This window comes from Bombina bombina, chromosome 2 (assembly GCF_027579735.1).
Source record: "Bombina bombina isolate aBomBom1 chromosome 2, aBomBom1.pri, whole genome shotgun sequence".
Classification (NCBI taxonomy): Eukaryota; Metazoa; Chordata; class Amphibia; order Anura; family Bombinatoridae; genus Bombina; species Bombina bombina.
Window position 1 is genome coordinate 240,985,075 of NC_069500.1, and position 22,849 is coordinate 241,007,923.

The window sequence follows — 22,849 nt, forward strand, 5'->3', positions numbered from 1 at the left end:
GCACATACACATGCACTCACAAAACATGCATACACACACTCATGCACGCACATGCACTCACAAAACATGCATACACACACTCATGCACGCACACACACTCACATAACATACATACACATGCACTCACAAAACATACATACACACACACTCATGCATTCACATGCACTCACAAAACATACACACATATGCGCGCACATACACATACAAGCACAGGAGATAAAATAGTAGCCATGCTACTGTAGCTGTGATCAGTAGTTTAATGCAGTTTATTGTTTGTGATCACCTGAAATGAACAGACTATTGCGGGAGGTAATTTAGATGACTGTGAGCAGTCTGTGGAAAAAAAAAGACATAATGAAACTACTTCTGATTGGCTCACTTGTTGTTTCCTCCTGCGAGTCTGCAATGCTTGAGCATTACTTGTCCTGTGTTTAATTCTTATGTGGGGGTTAATCACTAGGGTCAGTTATGCAAAAATGACATATAGGGGTATGTTTATTAAAGTGTGGACGGACAGCACCATTTATCAATGCCGCCCTCTGCAGATTTGCGGCCAATTGGCCGCTAGCAGGGGTTGCCAATCAACCCGATTGGGTTGATTTCTGTCCATCGCCTCAGAGCAGGCGAACAAGTTATGGAGCAGTGGTCTTTAGACCGCTGCTTCATAAATTCTTTTTCCGGCAAGCCTGAAACACGGGGCTTGATAAATTGACCCCAAAGAATTAGAGCAAAATTATTTTAATTAAACGTGTTTTGAAAAAATGCACAAACTTCAGTTAGTCCAGATCATTATCTTATAGTATGAGTGATTTGTAATAACCATTAATTTGATTCTAAGGGAAATGTATAAAGCACAAAGCACACCTCTGGTAGTTTGGGATGTTGATGTCATTATCTGGAAGCTGTTTTTAGACTATAGAAGTAAGAATGTAATGCTACTTCCTCTAGGCAAACTTCTTCAATGGAATTGCACAGTAAAATATTTGATGACCTTCTATTGCTAATGCTATGTCCTGGGGTTATCTCAAAATGACGCAAGAAACATAAATGAGTCTTTCCTAAAGCTCTTTTAGCATTAATAGTTTCCATTAAACTGTTCCAATACGAAATAGAATTTAAACTAAATATAGTTAAGATGATCTACGGTCTCTTAATGAAGTATCTTTAGAAAAACTACCGCTAATGGTTTGTTTTATTTTTATCATTTGTACACGTTTCCATATTAATTTAGTACATTACTTTTTTTTTTTTTTTACAGGAGAGATTATTTCTGCACTTAATGATACAGGGCTTCTAAATAAAACGTATCTGGTGTTTACTTCCGACCACGGAGAGCTTGCCATGGAGCATCGACAGTTTTACAAAATGAGCATGTTTGAAGGAAGCTCTCACATTCCTCTTTTAATGATGGGACCCAAAATAAAGCCCAAAACTGAAATATCAAATATAGTATCTCTTGTGGATCTTTATCCCACAATGCTAGGTAAGTACATAGGCATGCCTGACCCCCAATATTCTAAGTTTCAGAAGAAGGACATAAGGCTTGATGATCAAAACCCACCGGCATAGAGAGAAACCACGCACAATCTTTTTTGAGAATTATTTTTTAATGTAGGTGTCTCTTGACATCTAGAACCCAGCATAGTTAGATAACAGCTCTCAAGCAAAAAAAGGGACCTCACAGTACTGACATCTCGCAGGATCGGAGAGGTTTAGGTCATCGGGCCCGTAGTCTTAATATCTTAATAGTCTTTCTTTGTTGTGGTGTTACTTGTGCAAGTATGATAAAACATTTGTCATTACATATAAATAAATATGTGCAGTAGTTTAATGATTTTCATTCATATGGATGGCATTTTTTGAGTACAGTGTCCCTTTAAGAAATTTGATAGTTATGATATTATTAGACCATGTAGAGATATGGGGGCTGATTTACCAAGTGCCCCTGTTTCTGCAGCAGTTATTAACTGGTCCGCTGCCTCTGAGACTGCAGACATTAATCTGCCTGATCCTATATGATTGGGCTGATTGACACCCCCTGCTAGCGGCCAATTGGCCGTGAATCTGCAGGGGATGGCATTGCACAAGCAGTTCACCAGAACTGCTTGTGCAATATTAAATGTCGACCGCGTATGCTGTTGGCATTCAGCGATGTCTGTCAGCATGATACATACTACAGCGTATCATGTTGGACAGACATTGATAAATTGGCCCCATGGTCTGACCTTTATGTTATACCTGTGCTTTACAAATTATCTAAATTATATTTAAAACACCCACACTAAAAGTTTAATTTACAGCAAGTACAAAATCTAACTTAATTTATGAGGACAAATACCCTATTAAGTAGCCTCTTGCATTTTATCATATCATGATATACATTTAAGAGCAGAAAGAGCAGTGTATTAACTTGTCCACTTGACTAAAAATCATGTACATTTCTTAATGTGTAAATTGCACACCTCTGGTAAAAGAAAACGTTTTTCCCCTTTCCTACGCACCTTTCTTGCAGTGATCATCTATATACAATTTCTTATTAAAAAATGTCCTGTAGTGGGGCAGAGCTTGCCATGGAACTGGTAAGACATGCTTTTTAGCAGCTCAAACCATTTATGGCAGATTAACTATCTTTTTTCATACTAGTGGAGTCAGTGGAGACTCCTCCATATGTGCATAGCCGCACGTGATCCATTTGAGAGATGGGGGGGGGGGAATTTTTGGCTGAAAAATATAAATTTTCCAATAGCTCACTATTGGAAAAATTATATTTATTCAGTTAAAAAGTGTTCCAAAAATGCTGTTTTTACTTCTATTGCACCGCACGTGCGATAGATAAAAGTATAGACTTCCAGCTCTTTGCACTTATTTCTCTAAGTGCCTGCAGCGCCGCCCCCAACCCAGCCCTATACCTTCTTAATCGCACAGTTTTGACTGTGCGAGTGAGAGCCCTGTGACATGATGTGACATGTGAGTGTAAGTGATGACGGCGTGCAGGAGGTGGAGTCTGAGTGGCATGAGCACTCAAGCCTTTTGAAAAGGCGGGCACACGCACAGCTGAAGAGAATATACTTCTTTTTTTTATTTACATATTTATTTAAATGGTGGCAGTCTGGGAGAGAGCTTGCACATCTTAATTTACAGCTGGGATCAGGAGGCGGTTTGTGAGTGGCGAAGACAGAGGGATGTGTTAGGTAAGTAACCCTGACACTTGAAATGGCTTTTACATTTTTTTAGTCAGCATTGCAAGCAGCTGTTATACAAAAAAGAATGGGACCATACATCCATTAGGTCCAAAATATGTGAGCTCAGACTGCAGCCATCTACGTTTATTGGGGCAACACCTAGCTATGGCTTTAAAATGAAGCATTTTAAACACTGAGCAAAACATAATTATAGGTATAAAGCCATCCACTGAACTTAAAGTTTAGATTTCTGCTTTTTGGACGTTAATGGCATATTAATACCCGAAAATGTAGTTCTCTAGGTCGGCTGAGCAGTAAAGATGTTTTGCAGTATCTACCGATGACTTTGTATCAAGTCTCAGTCTGTACCTGCTGCTGTTACCTCCCTGGGGCTCTATGACTGGCCCTGGCATAGGACAGGGGCACCTGTGTGTTAAGGAGTATTAGCTGCGAAACTTCATAACCTCATGTTTGCCATGGTGGACTGCAACATGTTTCAGACCCTTTTAGCAGCAAAAGGATTAGAAACGGATTGTCTCAATGATTAAACCAGCTGTAAAGCATGCAGCACATGTTTACATTTTCTGATAGGATTCAATTATCGTGTTCTACTGCCAGCTATACGGAGGATTGATAATGATGAAAAAAAAGTGTTGTATAGGTTTAATTTTGCAAAGTTTTCAGAAGTTTAGAGCAGTGGGTGTCAGTAATTCACGTGACACCCCTTGTTTATGTATTGTGAACCCCCATTTGAATAACCCATGAGCCGCCACTTAGTGGAGTTGTATGCAACTACTGTAAGAGCCAAAGAGCTAAAGTAGTGGGCGACTATCCTTACATCTGATTTGGACGCACAAGATTGTGCTGTTTGTTACTCAGACGGCCACCATGAGTCACAGTTGGGCTATGCAGAAATCTTTGACAGTAGTGTTGCATCAAGGGGGGTGCACAGTTAATCAGCGTGGAATACTGCACGGTGAATATTCCTACATTGGAACACACACCAGAAAACCGAAGTCCTCTTATCTTCTGCTGCCCTACAAAGAGAGACTGGAGCTTCCGCCGTAACATGTGCACTACACTTTGCTCGGGCTGCTCTGTGCACTACCCCAGATCACAAATTACAATCTGCAAGCTACTGGGACAAGGAGAGCAAACTTTAATTGTTCAGAAGAGATTACACCCCTCAGACTCTTTCCTTGATTAGGAGTGTGGAACAGACCGCTAAGTTAGAGGTGAGAAATTTGGCACAAGCTGCATTTTAACATCTTCAGGCCACGCTATTACTACATTCCCTTACAAAGTTTACAATTGCTCCTTTCTTGCTTACCTTTCCCCTCAGTCTAGTGACTTGTTTTACTTATTCTACATGTTTTGAGTCCACAGTTTTACTATAAGGACTTTATATCTAAATCCTTAAATTCCACCTGAGACCTTCAATAGTAGTTGCTGCCACACTTACATATTCTTTGGACTGCACACCTAAGTCCCACTATCTTCAGTCCTCCGTATAGAACTCAATATAATTTATGGGCCACATGTGCTGCAGCTTTCTATATTAAACATTACAGGACCTTACTCCCCTACCTTCCCCCTTGTGCCTTAACACTATTTTATCTTGCTGGTTTTCCACAGTCTCTCTCAACCAGCTAACTATTTTTCTGCCTACCGCCTAGGAACAAGACCTTTCCCATCTGATTTGTACTTATTAGTGCTTAACTTAGCACTGTTTTGAAAAAGTCTGCTTCTGTGTAATCTATATTATTTCAAGCTACTCCTAGTCGTGGATTTTGTACATTCTCTGACACCAGCCTCTCCTTGTCTACTCACCCTTTATGGTCATTTGCCACTTTTTCCCCTCGCCCCTAGTGTATATGCCCCTCTGGTATTTGGGCCACTATATTTCCTGCTGTGTAGCTCTCTACCTTACTCCTCCAAATGTATACTTAAACTGAAAATGATGTCGCCTAAGATGTTCTAAGTTAATTACTGATGTAGGCAACATGTGAAGCACACATTGAATTTAAGCTTTCAGTTCAGATTTCTTGCCTATACTTATCCTCTTTTATTTCAGGGGTAATTGTGCAAGATCACCTACTCTACCTGGTATCCTACAGTCTGGTGCCTGTATAATCTGGCCCTTTCTAAGGGAACTATAATCATGCCTCCTACCTCTAGTAAAAAACCTAAAATACCAAATGCAATAAAGAGAACTGTATGGATAATTGTTTCCTTAACTAGAAGGGACTCTGTAATTGAAGTTGAACGGGGCCCTAGTAAACCTGAATCTCTGGAAAGAGATTTCCTGAAAGAGATGTTAGCAATGCAGACTGGTTTACTATAGTGCAACTCTGCTGAGTTACGTAAAAACATTTCTGAGATTGGTGAAACAGTTGATGATCTTGAGCATAAGCAGGGTTATCTAGCTTTGGATCAAACAAATCTCCTGTCTGATAGACCAAATCAGTCAAATGGAACTCAAAGTGGCTGACTCGGATGACAGGTCGTGGAGAAATAATATCCAGTTCTGGGGGGGTTCCCGACTCAATTTAAGCTGCTGAACTGCAAGATTTCGTTCTTGACCTATTTAAGGAATGAATTGGCCAGTTTGACAATAGTGAACATATAACTGAGAGACATTATTGCCTGCTTCCACAGTTTTGCTTTTAAAAATAAACTTTTACAAGCTACATTTAAGAAACCAATTCTCACAGGACGCTTTGCTGGAAAACAGCTATTTCCGGACTTATCTACTCATACATTACAACAGCGGACACTATACTCTCCTGTAACTACTGTTTTGAAATCTTCCAACATTAAATATAGATGGGGCTTCCCAGTAAAGCTCTTGGTCACCAAAAGATAATCCTACTCATGTCATGCCTCTCTCACAGGGAATATCTTTACTGAAGTCTTGAACTTGTATTGTCAAAGCTCTGTAAGACCAAAATATTGAGAGCCACTTCTCCTGAATGGAGTTCTAAATCCCAGAGAGCCAAAAGTCTTAGGATGATATCTTCTCCTGCTTCTCAGACTGGGGGTCGGGAAGCAGGGTGAATATGTATCTCTTTTTATGTTATTTATTACTATTATAGATTGCTCCCCTGATATTTCAGGGTATACCGCAAAGCTCTAATTTTATGTTTTTGTTTGCTTGATAATATGTTCACATTGTTCTTATCAATTGTTCTAACTAAGTTTGCTTCTTAGGGCAGTTGTAGGCTGTCCTTAACTTATATGTCATGTGTTGTCCATGGTAGTAGTTTTTTTTCACATACACCAGCCCCTTCCTATATGCGTTCGATTTATAGGTAGTTATCACCATTCCCTTTTTTGTGTGTGTTTTTTTGTTTTTTTCTTCACATAAACCAGCCCCCTTCCTATATACTCACCTTTTATATGTATTTATCACCATTCTCTTTCCTTTTCTCGTCCTTGGTGGGTACTTCACTTTATGGTTTGTGTGTGTGATTATTTTTGTTTCAATACCTTTGAATTTTACTGATTTTATTGAACTAATCTTCAATTAGTTACTTGTTGTGCCTAGATTACAAGTTTTGCGCTATAGAGTGTGCGAAACGAACGCAAAAAAAGTTGCCCTATTTCACCCTCTATAGCACTGCCATTACAAGTTTTTTAAAAACTGCCTTGTGCGTGTGATATAATGGCAATGAGCTCCATACCGCACAAAATCCAAGGGATGCTTTGATGTGCTTGTGCACGCTTTCCCCATAGACATCAATGGGGAGAGCGTGTTAGTTTATTTTCTAACACCTGAAGCGTGGAATGGTGATCGCCGTAACGCAACCCCATTGATGTCTATGGGGAAAAGAAAAGTTACGTTTAAACCTAACTCCCTAACATAAACCCCAAGTCTAAACACCCCTAATCTGCTGCCCCCGACATCGCCGACACCTAAATAAAGTTATTAACCCCCTAATCTGCAGCTCCAGACATCGCTGCCACTATAATAAAGTTATTAACCCCTATTCACCTGCACCCTAACATTGCCCACACTATAATAAAGATATAAACCCCTATTCCACAGCTCCCCAACATCGCCGCTATTAAATAAAGTTATTAACCCCTAAACCTCTGGCCTCCCACATCACTGCCACTAAATAAACCTATTAACCCTCCTAAACCACCAGCCCCCCACATCGCTAAAAACTAAATTAAACTTTTAACCCCTAAACCTAACAACGCCCTAACTTTATATTAAAATATCCCTATCTTAAAATAAATAAAAACTTACCTGTGAAATAAAAAAAGACTAAGTTTAAACTATATATTAAACTAACATTACTATTATACTAAAATTAAATTAGCTACAAATTAACCCTTTAAGTGCTAAGCACTTTCCCACCTGTGTGCTAAGATTTTTAAAGTTTTTTATTTATTTTTTATTTTTGAACAAAAATGTTTTAGCCTTTTTTTTCAGACCCCAAATACTTACACCCCAAATACTTAAAGGTTAGGTGATTACCTTTCCAATGGTGCGTCTTGGGGGTCTGTAGCTGCTTAGATACCTGAGATACAGGCTTCTAAGCAGCATGCCCCCTGCTCCTATACTTAACATTGTTAAGTTTAAATAAAGTTTGCGTGGTGACGTCATCACGTTATAGCGCGTGACGTCACCACGCAAAATGGGAAGCCCCGGCGATGCTTGTCACTCTGCAGACACGATTGCCGGGTTAGGAGCGAGTGGGAGCCCCCAGATCTCCCTCAAGGTGGGAGAGTGCTAGTGACGGCTCTGAGCTGTCATTAGCACCAGAGTGGGAAACTCTGTGATGGCTCAGAGCCGTCATTAGCACTCAAAGGGTTAAACTAAATTACACATTTAAAAAAAAATAACACTACTAAAAACATTTAATCTACAATTACAAAAAATAAAAAAATACTAAATTACAAAAAAGAAAAAACACTAAATTACAAAAAATAACAAACACTAAATTACGAAAAATAACAAACACTAAATTACGAAAAATAACAAACGAAATTATCCAGAATAAAAACAATTACACCTAATCTAATAGCCCTATAAAAATAAAAAAGCCCCCCCAAAGTAAAAAAAGCCTAGCCTACAATAAACTACAAATAGCCATTAAAAGTGTGTTTTGTAGGGCATTGCCCTAAAGAAATCAGCTCTTTTCCCTGTAAAAAAATACAAAGACCCCCCAATAGTAAAACCGACCACCCAACCAACTCCCCAAAATAAAAAACCTAACTCTAAAAAAAACCTAAGCTTTCCATTGCCCTTAAAAGGGCATTTGTATGGGCATTGCCCTTAAAAGGGCATTCAGCTCTTTTTTATTGCCCTGAAAAAGGCATTTAGCTCTATTAAGATAGCCCAAACCCTAATCTAAAAAAAAACCCCACCCAAAGAAATGCGGTGAGAAGTCTTCATCCAGGCGGCGAGGTCTTCATCCATCCAGGTGGCATCTTCTATCTTCATCCCGGTGGCGTGTAGTGGGTCCATCCTTCAAGACATCTGACGTGGAGTGTCCTCTTCATACGGTCGCCGCCGTACACTGAATCTTCAATGCAAGTGAGCATTTCAAAATGGCGTCCCTTGCATTCCTATTGGCTGATTTGATTTTTGAAATTCAAATCAGCCAATAGGATGAGAGCTACTAAAATCCTATTGGCTGTTAAAATCAGCCAATAGGATGAGAGCTATTGAAATTCTATTAGCTGATTTAAATAGTAACTAGTAGGTTAAACTTGAGCTCAGTACAGAAAACTCTATACATGGTGGATATAGCAATATGTACTTCTGGATCAATACTATAGTTGAGTTCAGTACACCACCTACCCAGATTTAGTTTAGCATGCCAACAACTCTAGATATGTGCAATGCTGTACCTAATGCAGATCTCCTTACTATAGCACTATAGATAACTAAACAATCTCAACTGTTTAAAAAGTCATTATCTATACATCGTATTTGACTTTCTATATACATGAGTATGATTCCACAAGTATTATAGACTATATGTAATCTCTGTCCTACACATAGCGAATGTAAATAATAGCCTTCTCATTCATCAAGTCGGGGTCCCTCTATAATGTTGTAAGTTCTATTATGTGTACTGCTTAGATTCCTACATTTGTATGCTGTATGCTATCGTCTATTATCAGTCTGTACTATATACAATTATATATGAACGTGACATCAAGGGGGTCGCAGCTAACACTTTACATCAACTACTAAGGGGCATTAGTATGTTCTCAGCCATCCTAAATTTATAACCAATAACCAGTAGATGAATGTTATATATATGCGTGTGTGTATATATATATATATATATATATATATATATATATCTTATATCCTGACGTTGGGGGAGTAGAAATACCTATTTAGTTTATACTCTCATACAACTCATGGCTTTAAAACACACAATTTTAGACCTCATTTACTACTAGATAATGATAGTTATAAGGGACTTAACAATAGAGTTAAATGCTATATTCTACTAAAGGTGAGAAATTTATATCCTCTGTTGGGGGGTATAGGGCCCATACCCTCATGACAGACCTACATTACACAATGCGTATGTATTCTCGTACTTCACGTGTTTGGGTTGTCAGACCTGTTATACTATATGCTCCCTATAGATTTGATTATTTTAATAGTCTAGTTGTTATTATATACAGTATTAGCATAACCTCCTTTGGAGATGGCATCACGTTTAATAGTACTGAACTATTTAGGTTGCCTCTACTTTCGCAGATCCGTTAGCCAAGAGTGCTATACATACTTATAGTTACTTGAGTATGCTCCAACATAATACTACTACCATATATCTATTCCCTATATTTTAATTGGCTATATAATTTGCAGGAATGCTATTATCAAATATATATATTGTTAACAGTGATAGTCCTAGAATAGCTATTCAGTACTAAGGGAAATAGACATGGAAAACTTAAGAGAAGTTTGAAAAGGACTATATTTTATCGTGCTATATGAACAATTTTGACATGTCCTGAATTGTTTGGTTTCCTATACCTCATAAGATAAGTGACATTAGAATCCTGTATAAATAGTTTCCTGTGGGAGGAGCGTGATGGAGGTGGTGCACGCTCAAGCTCACCTGTGTGTGGAGCAGCAACAATTCTAAGCTCCCAAGTCACAGAGCCTTTTTGCGGGGGAGCAATGCTATATGCCCTGCCTAAGGAAGAAACATGGTGAAAGGAAACTCTCTGATCCCTAAAGGCTGAATGGGAAAAGCCAATGCTTGTATCTACAAGCCTCTATTTTCAAGTGTCTAAGGAACCGAAATTAAAACCCGGCAAAGTAAACTTTGGTCTGTGTGAACACCAGATGGTTGGAGCCCGAAGTCTCAGAATGTGGAGAGTACTAAGCTACACATAAATAGCTGAACGGGAAGGACGCTGCCCAGGAAGAGAGGTGTCTCAACCGGGACAGCCCAAGTTCAGCGGGAGTAGCACGATCTCCCTGTAAAGCAAGAAGGAGTCGAAGGATTCTATACATATCTGCCAGGTGAAAAGTGGTCGGTGAGATCCTGTACAGCCGGCTGGAGACTGCATTCCCCCCCTTCGATAAGCCGGCGAGTTGCTCTGACGTCACATTCCAGCATCAGGAGTTAGTTGTGTTTGATGGCGTTGCAGCATGGCCGAGAGCTGCAGGATCGACAGAGGCCGCTGTGAGAGAGGAGGCCACCAGTTCTACTTACCCCCCCCTTCGTCTTCACGGCACAGATGTTGATCTGTGCCGTGAAGACGAAGGGGGGGGGGGGTAAGTAGAACAGTTCCCTTACTTTTGCGGGTTGAGAACATAAAGCCTAAAATTATTTGGTAAAGGGAGTGCCGGTAGAGCCAAGGTGGAGCCGGGTGTTTCTGGTTAAGCAGCAGACGGAGAGGGGTCGCATCTGGGAACTTTTTTCACTCCCTTTCTGTGTGTGTAGAACGTTGATACTGTAGGTGGCCCGTCGTGTTAGGGCCAAGTAGACCAGCCTGGAAACTACAAAGAGTTCTATACCGCAAGGTGAAGGCATATGACCACAGTCTGAGGGAAAATAAAACTTTTAACAGCAGGCTGAACTGGTGGCCGGACATTTTTTTCCCCTAGCCCAGTAAATTGATATCAAGGGGATAATCTGAAAGTACGGCTAAAAGCATTAGATCCTGATATCAGGAGATCCCTGGTCACACTAGAACTGTGTCGAGCAAAGTGGACACCATATTTTGCAGTTGATCTTTGTTTTTTGCAAGACTTTATCTGTCAGGAAGTATGAAATCATACATCTGAGTGTGTATTTTTTTTTGTAAAAGCATCAGAAGTCACCTCTGACGGCCTGCAGAATCAAGCTATATTAGGCAGCAAGCTGTAAAATATTAAGCGGTGAGGGCAAGCTAAGCTAAAGGTAAGGGTAAGAAGAGGCAAAGTTAGTGTACTTAGATAAGCTATTGCACCACAGGATAAACTGAAAAGATTATATCAGAATAGGCAGGTCTTTACAGCTGTTGCTAATTCTGTAGAATCTATCTGATAAGTTAAGTCTTCACATTGTGTGTCAATTCTGTAGAAGGTATCTGAGCTGCTAAATCTTCACATACTGTGTTAAATCGAAAAAGGGTGTTTGATCTGTTAAGCATCTACATTCTGTGCTATTCCTGTAGATTGTATCTGAATTATTAAGTCTTCACATATTGTGTTAAGCTGTAAAAGGTTGTATGAGTAGCCAAATTTGTAGATTTCGTACCAAGCTGAAAAAATGTCTTTGAATAGTCAAGAAAATAAGAGACTTTACAGTTTCTGGTAAGACATATAAGCTGGAAAGTATTGTGGGTTAAATGTATCTGAACTGCTAAATCTTCACACACTGTGTTAAACCGAAAAAGGGTGTATGATTTGCTAAGTCTTCACATTTTGTGCTACTCCTATATATTGTATCTGAACTATCAAGTCTTCACATATCGTGTTAAGCTGTAAAAGGTTGTATGAGGTGCCAAGTCTGTAAATTTTGTATCAAGCTGAAAAAGTGTCTTTGAATAGCTAAGAGAACAATAGACCTTACAGCTTCTGGTAAGGCATATAAGCTGCAAAGTATTAAGTGGTCAAAGTTAGACTAGGGTAAGGGTAAGAAGAGGCTCTGCCAGGAAGTGTGAACTCATACATCTGAGTGTGTATTTATTGCAAAAGCGCTAGAAGTCACCTCTGACGGCCTGCAGAATCAATCTGTATTCGGCAGCAAGCTGTTAAATATTAAGCGGGTAAGGCAATTTAAGAGCGAGTGTAAGATGAGGCAAAGTCATAGTACTTAGTTAAGCTATTGTACAATAGTGGAAATCGAAAAATTATATCAGTATAGTTTGGTCTTTACAGCCGTTGCTAATTCTATAGAATCTATCTGATAAGTTAAGTCTTCACATTGTGTGTTATTTTTGTAGAATGTATTTGAACTGCTAAATCTTCACATGCTATGTTAAATCGTAAAAGGGTGTTTGATTTGCTAAGTCTTCACATTCTATGCTATTCCTGTAAATTGTATCTGAAATATTTAGTCTTCACATATCGTCTTAAGATGTGAAAGGCTGTATGAGTTGCTAAACCTGTATATTTAGTACCAAGTTGAAAGATTGTCTTTGATTAGCCAAGAGAATAATAGACTTTACAGTTTCCGGTAAGGCATTTAAGCTGCAAAGTATTAAGCTGTCAAGGCTAGACTAGGGTAAGGGTAAGGTCAGAGTTCTCAGACAAGCCAATACATAATAGGTTAAACTGAAAGAGTAGGTCTGTATAGTTAAGTGTTTATAGCTGGGGTTAACTCTGTAGAATCTATCTGATTTAATAAGTCTTCACATTTTTGTGTTATGTATATAGAGTGCATCTGAACTGCTAAGTCTTCACATATTGTGTCAGATAAAAAAGGGTATATGATCTGTCAAGTATTCACATTTATGCGCCAAGCTGAACAATTATAAAATAGTCCTGAACAGCAGAATCAATGGAGAAATATATTACAAACTCTAAAAATAAATCTCCAGCTATGCCTCTAAAGAGGGATAGAAAACAAAAGTCCTGACAAGAGAACATACAAGAAGTAACTATTAGAAACCCCGATTTGAATTTGGAAAAACAATTAACTACGAATCAGCTGGCAGATTTGATCTTGCCGCAATTTGAAATGATAAAGAGTGAGATCTCAGAGCTATCAAATGATATAAAACAATTCTCCAATAGACTTACAGAAGTAGAATCTAGAATTTCAAATGTAGAAGATAGACATTTTAAATAGACATGTGCGGTTCGTTTCGGATTAATTCGGAAATTTGGTAAATTCGGTAAATTCGGAGATTCGGATCGATTCGGATTTCCGAATTAAAATACTTCCGAATCTACCGAATGAATCCGAAATAGCTGCCGTATCTCCGAATAAATCCGAATTAGCTCGGTAAAATTCGGCATTTCCCCATAGGAAACAATGGGAGTTTCGGCTGAAAAAAAACTAACACCGCAGCCCCATTGTTTCCTATGGGGAAACACTATAAGGCCTAGATTTGGAGTTCGGCGTTAGCCGTGAAAACCAGCGTTAGAGGCTCCTAACGCGGGTTTCTTACGCACTACGGTATTTAGAGTTTATTTACCGCCACTCAAAATACACCTAACGCTCACCTTTCTACCGCCACCTCAGACCCAGTAGTAAACATATACCGACAAAAAAAACATCCACGAATCACAAAACAAATATTACACAAAGTACACTTACACTCATACAAACACTACACTATCTTTATTTTTCATATTTATTTTGTTTTCAGTAAAATACAAAGGATTAAAGTTGCGAGATCTCGGGTGTTTGAAAAAAATCCACAAAAATCCATTTTCCCATTGACTTACATGGACATACGGGAAAAGACCCTCATATACCTACATCTAACTAATAACATTATCACAAACATACACTCATCGATGCATACAAACAATATACACCACATGACATACACAAAATATTTATTTATTACAAAAAGAACACGATTTAGTTACTTTTTCACACAAGCTCATGACGTCACTCACTTTACGAGGAAAACCAGTCTTAGAAAAAAAAATTAGAAATCTTTAGAGCCTCCATTGACTTCTATTGGGAAGACGTGCTCGTGCACGCGAAACCCTCATTTCCCTAACGCACGCAAATAGCGTAGACTGAAAAACTCCAAATACCAGCGCTAGAAAATACATGATTTCATGCGTTAGACACAGCTATGATAAATAGATCAAGAAATGACTATTTCCCTATGGTGGACTTATGGTTTTTAATTATTAAATATTCACAACACCATAAATTTGTTTCACACTTTTAGATTACATCAACTACAAATCCACATCACTAGTAACACATTATTATTTCAATAAAATTACATTTAAAATTAAAATAAAATTCAATACACTTTTCTGGATTCACAAACACTACACAATGGGAAACACCTCTCATTTACCTTTATTATTGCATTTCAGTTATTCAACTCATATGCTTGCAGCAACTGCATATTTACATAGGCTTAACACATAATCACTCATGGATGCACATATATTACTTTTAACATTCACTCATACATGTGCATTCAAATGATGGTGGACAAACACATTACATTCTCTACAGGAATCACAAAACACAACATATGGATTTGACGGTACTTGTAACATCATTATTCCATCACAATAAACCATTAGGAATTACCTACAAAAAATACATCATTACACAAGATTACAGATGTCACTTTATGGGAAGGAACAACAATGCCAGACCGCTATATAGAAGTCAGCATATGTGGGACACAATCACAATATATACGTACATGTACATAACACGCATCACCCATCACGCAACCACAAAGCACACATTTAGATTTTATTCAGCACACAATAACAATGTAGCACAATACAACAACACAATGAGGATTTCACAACTACATAGGCAGGTTAATAATATCATGACGTCATTAGAAGATTCAACCATACACATCACAGATTCACCACTGTACCGCCCCTTTAGGAACTTTAACACTCAATACTACAATACAACATATACGTAAACCACACTTTTGAACAGCATTATTATGGAGATTTCAATGGGACAATTAAGAAATATTGTCAGATCGCAAATCAATTATATATACAATACTACAGATGGCAGCCGGAAGTTATTCAGTATTAGTGCCATTTTTATGGCACGCATACAATATTGTCAGATCTAAAATCACTTATATATATAATACTACAGATGACAGCCGGAAGTTATTCAGTATTAGTGCCATTTTAATGGGACGCATACAATATTGACAGCTCGGCAATCACTTATATATACAATACTACAGATGGCAGACGGGAAGTTCGGAATTATTATTGCGATTTGAATGGGACGCATACAATATTGACAGCTCGGCAATCACTTATATATACAATACTACAGATGGCAGACGGGAAGTTCAGAATTATTATTGCGATTTGAATGGGACGCATACAATATTGACTGTTCGGCAATCACTTATATATACAATACTACAGATGACAGACGGGAAGTTCGGAATTATTATTGCGATTTGAATGGGACGCATACAATATTGACAGCTCGGCAATCACTTATATATACAATACTACAGATGACAGCCGGAAGTTATTCAGTATTATTGCGATTTTAAAGGGACGCATACAATATTGACAGCTCGGCAATCACTTATATATATATACAATACTACAGATGGCAGATGTTACTTTATCGTTTACAAACAATGTTGCAGCAACATTGATCGATCACATTCGATGCACATTATACACAACTATGCACTTTCATTCATGTTAGCCTGGACGTGTGCTTGTTACTATAACATCGCGTTTAAGAAATATTGATTACGCATATGAACATGCACTGTATGTGTGATATTTGACACTTTCACATTGAGATTTATTGGCGGAAAACAACATTTCAGCCAAAAAAATACAACGCCCACTTTGAAAGCATTCGCGCCGCTCACATACAAACAAGTGAATACAATTAGCAATCATTACAAACTCAATACCATTGGACTAATCGTACTATAAATGCCCCAAACAAAATGGCCAATGCATCACTTGTGATCCACATCAGATCAAGTGCTTACCTTGTTACGCTGTTTTGAAAGATGGATGACGATGACATGGTAGACGCTGCTGGTGCTGCTATTGGCGAACTAGCTGTTGGTCGAATCAGGCAGCCTCGGCGGCTCAGACCGAGACGAAGGGGTCGTCTGGTTCGAGGTCCTCGTGTCTACAGGGTGAGACCCACCTTGGAAAACATGAGCGACTTTGAGGTTTTTGATAAGTATCGGCTCGATCGCGAACAGCTCATTGGCCTTTACGATCTTCTTAAACCTCATTTGGAGCCACGTATACAAATAAGGACTGCTGTTCCCCCCATGAGTAAGATGCTAAGCTGTCTATACGTCCTGGCCTCCGGGAGTTTTCAATCCGGAGAACTGTACATGCATGGCCTGGCTCAAGGTACATTCTCTGTGGTGTTTGATAACTTTCTGGACGCCATGGTACGTATCAGTAAGCAATACATAGGATTCCCACAGAATGATGGTGATTGGAGGTGCCTGAAGCGGGAATTCTTTGATATTGCTCAATTGCCCAATGTCTTGGGAGCCATAGATTGTACCCACATTGCGCTGCGTGCTCCAATTGATGACTTGCCCTTCAGAAATCGCAAACATTTTCATAGCCTCAACGTGCAGTATGTTTGTGACGCACGGATGAGGATTATGCATGTGTATGCGAATTTTGGAGGGGCTTGTCATGATGCCCGCATCCTCTCTCTGTCGTCCCTGTGGAGCCAGTTTGAGGAAAGACAAATGCCCCCTGGTTATCTCGTTGGTGAGTATTTGTGCTCAACATGGTTAATTATTTTGACAATTGGCCCTGTATTTTTTAACTGTTAGCGTCATGTTCAGCTATAGGATTAAATTTAACCATTTGTTATTTACCGACGCTAATGTCTAGTTTTATTTAAATGCAGATATGTAGCATGTCTTACCTTAAGTGTTCAGATAGAGAATGCAATGTAACCATGTAGTTAGCATTTTACACAAGGTTTTTTTTCAGAACAATACGCATATGTAGCATGTCTTAGCTGAAATGGGAAGATATTATCTCATGCAATTTAACCCTGTCATTGTCTCTTTCTGCTAATGTCTAGTTTTATTTAAATGCAGATATGTAGCATGTCTTACCTTAAGTGTTCAGATAGAGAATGCAATGTAACCATGTAGTTAGCATTTTACACAAGGTTTGTTTTCAGAACAATACGCATATGTAGCATGTCTTAGCTGAAATGGGAAGCTATTATCTCATGCAATTTAACCCTGTCATTGTCTCTTTCTGCTAATGTCTAGTTTTATTTAAATGCAGATATGTAGCATGTCTTACCTTAAGTGTTCAGATAGAGAATGCAATGTAACCATGTAGTTAGCATTTTACACAAGGTTTGTTTTCAGAACAATACGCATATGTAGCATGTCTTAGCTGAAATGGAAAGCTATTATCTCATGCAATTTAACCCTGTCATTGTCTCTTTCTGCTAATGTCTAGTTTTATTTAAATGCAGATATGTAGCATGTCTTACCTTAAGTGTTCAGATAGAGAATGCAATGTAACCATGTAGTTAGCATTTTACACAAGGTTTTTTTTCACAACAATACGCATATGTAGCATGTCTTAGCTGAAATGGGAAGCTATTATCTCATGCAATTTAACCCTGTCATTGTCTCTTTCTGCTAATGTCTAGTTTTATTTAAATGCAGATATGTAGCATGTCTTACCTTAAGTGTTCAGATAGAGAATGCAATGTAACCATGTAGTTAGCATTTTACACAAGGTTTGTTTTCTGAACAATACGCATATGTAGCATGTCTTAGCTGAAATGGGAAGCTATTATCTCATGCAATTTAACCCTGTCATTGTCTCTTTCTGCTAATGTCTAGTTTTATTTAAATGCAGATATGTAGCATGTCTTACCTTAAGTGTTCAGATAGAGAATGCAATGTAACCATGTAGTTAGCATTTTACACAAGGTTTGTTTTCAGAACAATACGCATATGTAGCATGTCTTAGCTGAAATGGGAAGCTATTATCTCATGCAATTTAACCCTGTCATTGTCTCTTTCTGCTAATGTCTAGTTTTATTTAAATGCAGATATGTAGCATGTCTTACCTTAAGTGTTCAGATAGAGAATGCAATGTAACCATGTAGTTAGCATTTTACACAAGGTTTGTTTTCAGAACAATACGCATATGTAGCATGTCTTAGCTGAAATGGGAAGATACAGAATAATATAGAAATTTATTTTTTGGATGTTTCTGACAACTTTTAATATGGATTATCGTTTTTAAAAATAAAAATTTATACAACAATATACTAGTTTAAGTATTCTGTTTGAATTATGTTCTGTTCAAAATTTATAGGTGATTCTGGGTACATGAGCCGGCCTTGGCTCATTACCCCCTTGCGTAGCCCGACTGATGTGTCTGAGGAGCGCTACAATAGGGCTCATAAGAGAACCAGGGCGGTGGTTGAAAGGATGTTCGGGCTCCTGAAGATGAGATTCAGGTGCCTGGACCGTTCTGGAGGAGCACTCCAGTACAACCCAAAGAAGGTGGCTAAGATCGTTGTAGCCTGTAGCGTCCTGCATAATATTGCACAGCGGGCTGGGATGCTGCAGGCCGTCCCGGTGGACAGAGACCTCCTCAGAGATGAGGAGGATGATCCTGTTCTAGAGGGGGAATTCCAGGACGAGGGACTTGATGTCAGAGCAGACGTCATCAACCGCCACTTTAGACGGTAAAGAATAGAAGTTACACTGGAGTATTTTCAATAGATGTGAACTCTATGGAAATGACAAGTAGAGAATTGTGCAAACATGTTAGTATTGATCAAATGTTAGAATAATTTTTAATTTTCATAATATAGGTGATGCTCTGGGCATTGGGTCCTATAGCGAGTCTTTGCCACCTGGTTTCTAAAGAGGACATCAGATGGTAAGTAGAAATGTATGGACTGTTGCTGGCATGATTTGTACACAAATACATCATATGGCATACATTTTCAAAAATAGATTTTTGTTTACACATTACTTAAAATGTACATAATCAGAAAGGGATACTCTAGAATGACTATGGTTCAATGTCACACAGAGGTTTTTTCTGCTCAATATGACTCATCTTCACACTTGATAGAAAATAACACAGGTTCATACACAGGCTTAGTAAGCTAGTGACAGATATTTATTATGAAATGGGGGGTGGGAGAGGGGTACAGAACTGATTCACACACTTGTATGAATTTTTTTGATAAAATTTCTTACATTAGGGAGATGACTTAATCTAAAGACTGAAAGGGAACAATTTGAAGCCTGACAGTGAAGATTGCCCAGACTGACAGTGGGGAAAAAGCCAAGATTGAAATTGAAGTATACCAATGGGATCATGTCTGGCATTATCTTTCAATTCTGCTGACCTTGAAAACCATACAAAGACATGTTCACATGGTAAGTGCAAACTATTTGATAGAATAAGGCTGTGGAGACATCCTATTGGAGACACTTAGATGATTTTCTATTTTGTAGATGGTATTTCCCAGTCCTCTATTTAATGAACTGATGAATAAGACACCTATTGAAGATCAACTGTTTACCCCTGAATTGACTTTCAAAGACCATGCATTGTCCAGGTTGGTGTACCAATGCATGCTAGTGAAGACTGTAGAATATTAGTAGCTTACATACATTAGTCATATTTAGTTGTTAATTAGATATTTATGGATCACAATCAGACACTTAGATGATTGTACTTTTTTAGATGGTATTTCCCAGTCCTCTATTTAATGAACTGATGAATAAGACACCTATTGAAGATCAACTGTTTACCCCTGAATTGACTTTCAAAGACCATGCATTGTCCAGGTTGGTGTACCAATGCATGCTAGTGAAGACTGTAGAATATTAGTAGCTTACATACATTAGTCATATTTAGTTGTTAATTAGATATTTATGGATCACAATCAGACACTTAGATGATTGTACTTTTTTAGATGGTATTTCCCAGTCCTCTATTTAATGAACTGATGAATAAGACACCTATTGAAGATCAACTGTTTACCCCTGAATTGACTTTCAAAGACCATGCATTATCCAGGTTGGTGCATGCTAGTTAAGAATCACATGAAGAATGTTGATTATTGTTAGCTTACATACATTAGTCATACTTATTTCATCATTAGATATTTAGGGATCACAATCAGAAAAAGGAATACATATTATAGTTGATATAGAGGTATTTGAATGGACATGAAATATTGTTGAAATGTGATATACATTATTATGTATAATTTGAATTTTGGATATTTAAATAGAATTTTTAATCAACAATATAATGGTGTATGTATTTCATTAATTTTAAATCAATTTAATGATTATCTTTAAAAAATGTTGATCAAAGTTAGAGCATAGACACCATATGATTTTAAATGTATTTTATGAATATTTGACAACGTGTGTATTAACTTTGTTCCATTTTTATTATTTGTCATTTCAGATTGGCATCTGATGACTTCCAGGAATATTTAATTATTTTCTATTAAATATATTTTTACATGTTAATACTAAACATTTTATTATTAAATACATTATTTTGAACAGATTCTACTAAATATCAATATAATCTGTAAATAAATAAAACTTGGACTCCCATGACTGGTAGTTGGCTATTTGACAAGCACATGCATAAGATAAAATAATGCATTAATATTAGAAAATAAAATGCTTCCGAGAATATTAAAATATATTTTATAACATTAATTGGGGAGTCAGATTCTTCAATGCTTTTATATTGAAAATGTATATATTAAAATTATTTAGGATATGTAGTAAAATTTTAATTGTTTTAACATTTAATAAGGTGAAGTGGTTCAATTACATGAAAGTGACAGTGTTGTTGAATGTAAAAATAATTGTATAAGATCATGTATCTTCCTTAGGTATCTCAAAACATTATTTGAAAAATTATTTAAATTATTACATTTATAAATGGTAGGTCATTTAACTTGATATTTTTCAAAAATTAGTTATTGGATGCCAGGTTAATCTATGTAATTTTCTAGTGGAGTCATTTAACTATACTTAGTAATATTATGTATTTATTACAATCTTACCTCTTGGGTTAGACATCAAATATCTATATAGAATGTAAATTCCCCTTTTGTTTATTTTGTCAATGTTAAATCAAAATACAAAATGTTTGGGTCCTTAAAGGGACATTCACAAAGTATATTTTGTATAGATTTTTAAAAATATCATACAAGAATTTAAACATATTTAGAAAGTACTATAGAATTACATTCAGTCTTTAAATATACTTGTTAAAATAAAAAAAACAATGCACATATCTTAGTCAATGATATAAGGCATCTATATGCAAACAACAATCAGCATCAAAATAGCCTATGTAGAGATGTATTTAATCCAAGAATATATATAATTACAATATAATGATTGAATAACAAAACATATTAAGTTGTTCAAATATAAGAATATTATACAAAATGCATACATAACATATAGCTTAATGTCCCTCTACGCTGAAGGCTAAAAAAGACCTCATTTAATAAATATATTTCAGTCAGTGTGTAAAACAATCTAGAAGTTAATCTAAATTTGCTTTACTCATATGTTAGACTCATTTAGCAAAAGGAAGGTGCCTAGGTTTATGATATTTTAAGCATTATTGTGAAATGTTTATTTAAAGGGACATGAACTCAAAATATACTTAAAGGTAGACAGTTAAAAAATTAATGATTTATACATTCTGAATGAGTATTCTATTTGAATCAACTTTAAAACTTGTCTCATATTATGAATGCTCATTGTGATGTTGCTATCATTACTTTAAAAATAAGGCAGTAAATAGCTAATTTATTTGCTTCAGTACTCTGGACAGAACTTGATTGTTTGGAATAATTGATGCAACAATCGTCAAGGACAACCCAGGTTTTTATTAAACAATTGTCCGTAATATAAAATATCATTATTGATTTGCAAAGAAACATAACAAGATAACTGTTAACATTTGATAATCGGATTAAATAATAAAGTTGATTAACATTTCATGCTCAATCACCAATGCTAAATTTGTTTGGACAGTGTCCCTTTAAGAGATTTAAAGAGTGTATTTACTTATCTTGCTATCTTGACATACTTTGCTTGAAAAGCATATCGAGATCGGCTCAGTAGATGAAGATTGGTGGATGCACAGAGATGCCTTATGTGATTGTCTCAACCATGTGCATTTAAATTTCTTCTGTTGAGGATATATAAATACTAAGGGAAAATGATTTACATTTTAAAGTCTAAACAATCTTCTATCTCTACAGATCATTTGATACAATTGTTTGTAATGTCTCTTTAAAACTAAAGACGCCATTGCACAATAACATATATGAGCACTTCAGACAAATACAAGCTCGAGGTTTATTTGCGAATAACAAAGCTGTAGTTTAATATTTATAAACAGATTATCCAAGTTACTGACATTCTAACCTGAATTTTAACATTAATAAATATTGCGTGGGAAACGCATCTTGAAACACCAGATTAGCATCTTTAAACAT

At 37.1% G+C, this 22,849-nt stretch overlaps 1 protein-coding gene across 3 annotated transcripts in view; it reads left to right on the plus strand.

Annotated features, from left to right (window-relative positions):
• Window positions 1-22,849, plus strand: part of ARSK (arylsulfatase family member K) — a 324,333-nt gene that overhangs the window by 186,947 nt on the left and 114,537 nt on the right. For all 3 annotated transcript variants that reach the window (XM_053701498.1, XM_053701497.1, XM_053701500.1), the window contains one exon: window positions 1,259-1,483. In XM_053701498.1, coding sequence (XP_053557473.1) covers window positions 1,259-1,483 — 225 coding nt within the window. The remainder of the gene's footprint in view (window positions 1-1,258; window positions 1,484-22,849) is intronic.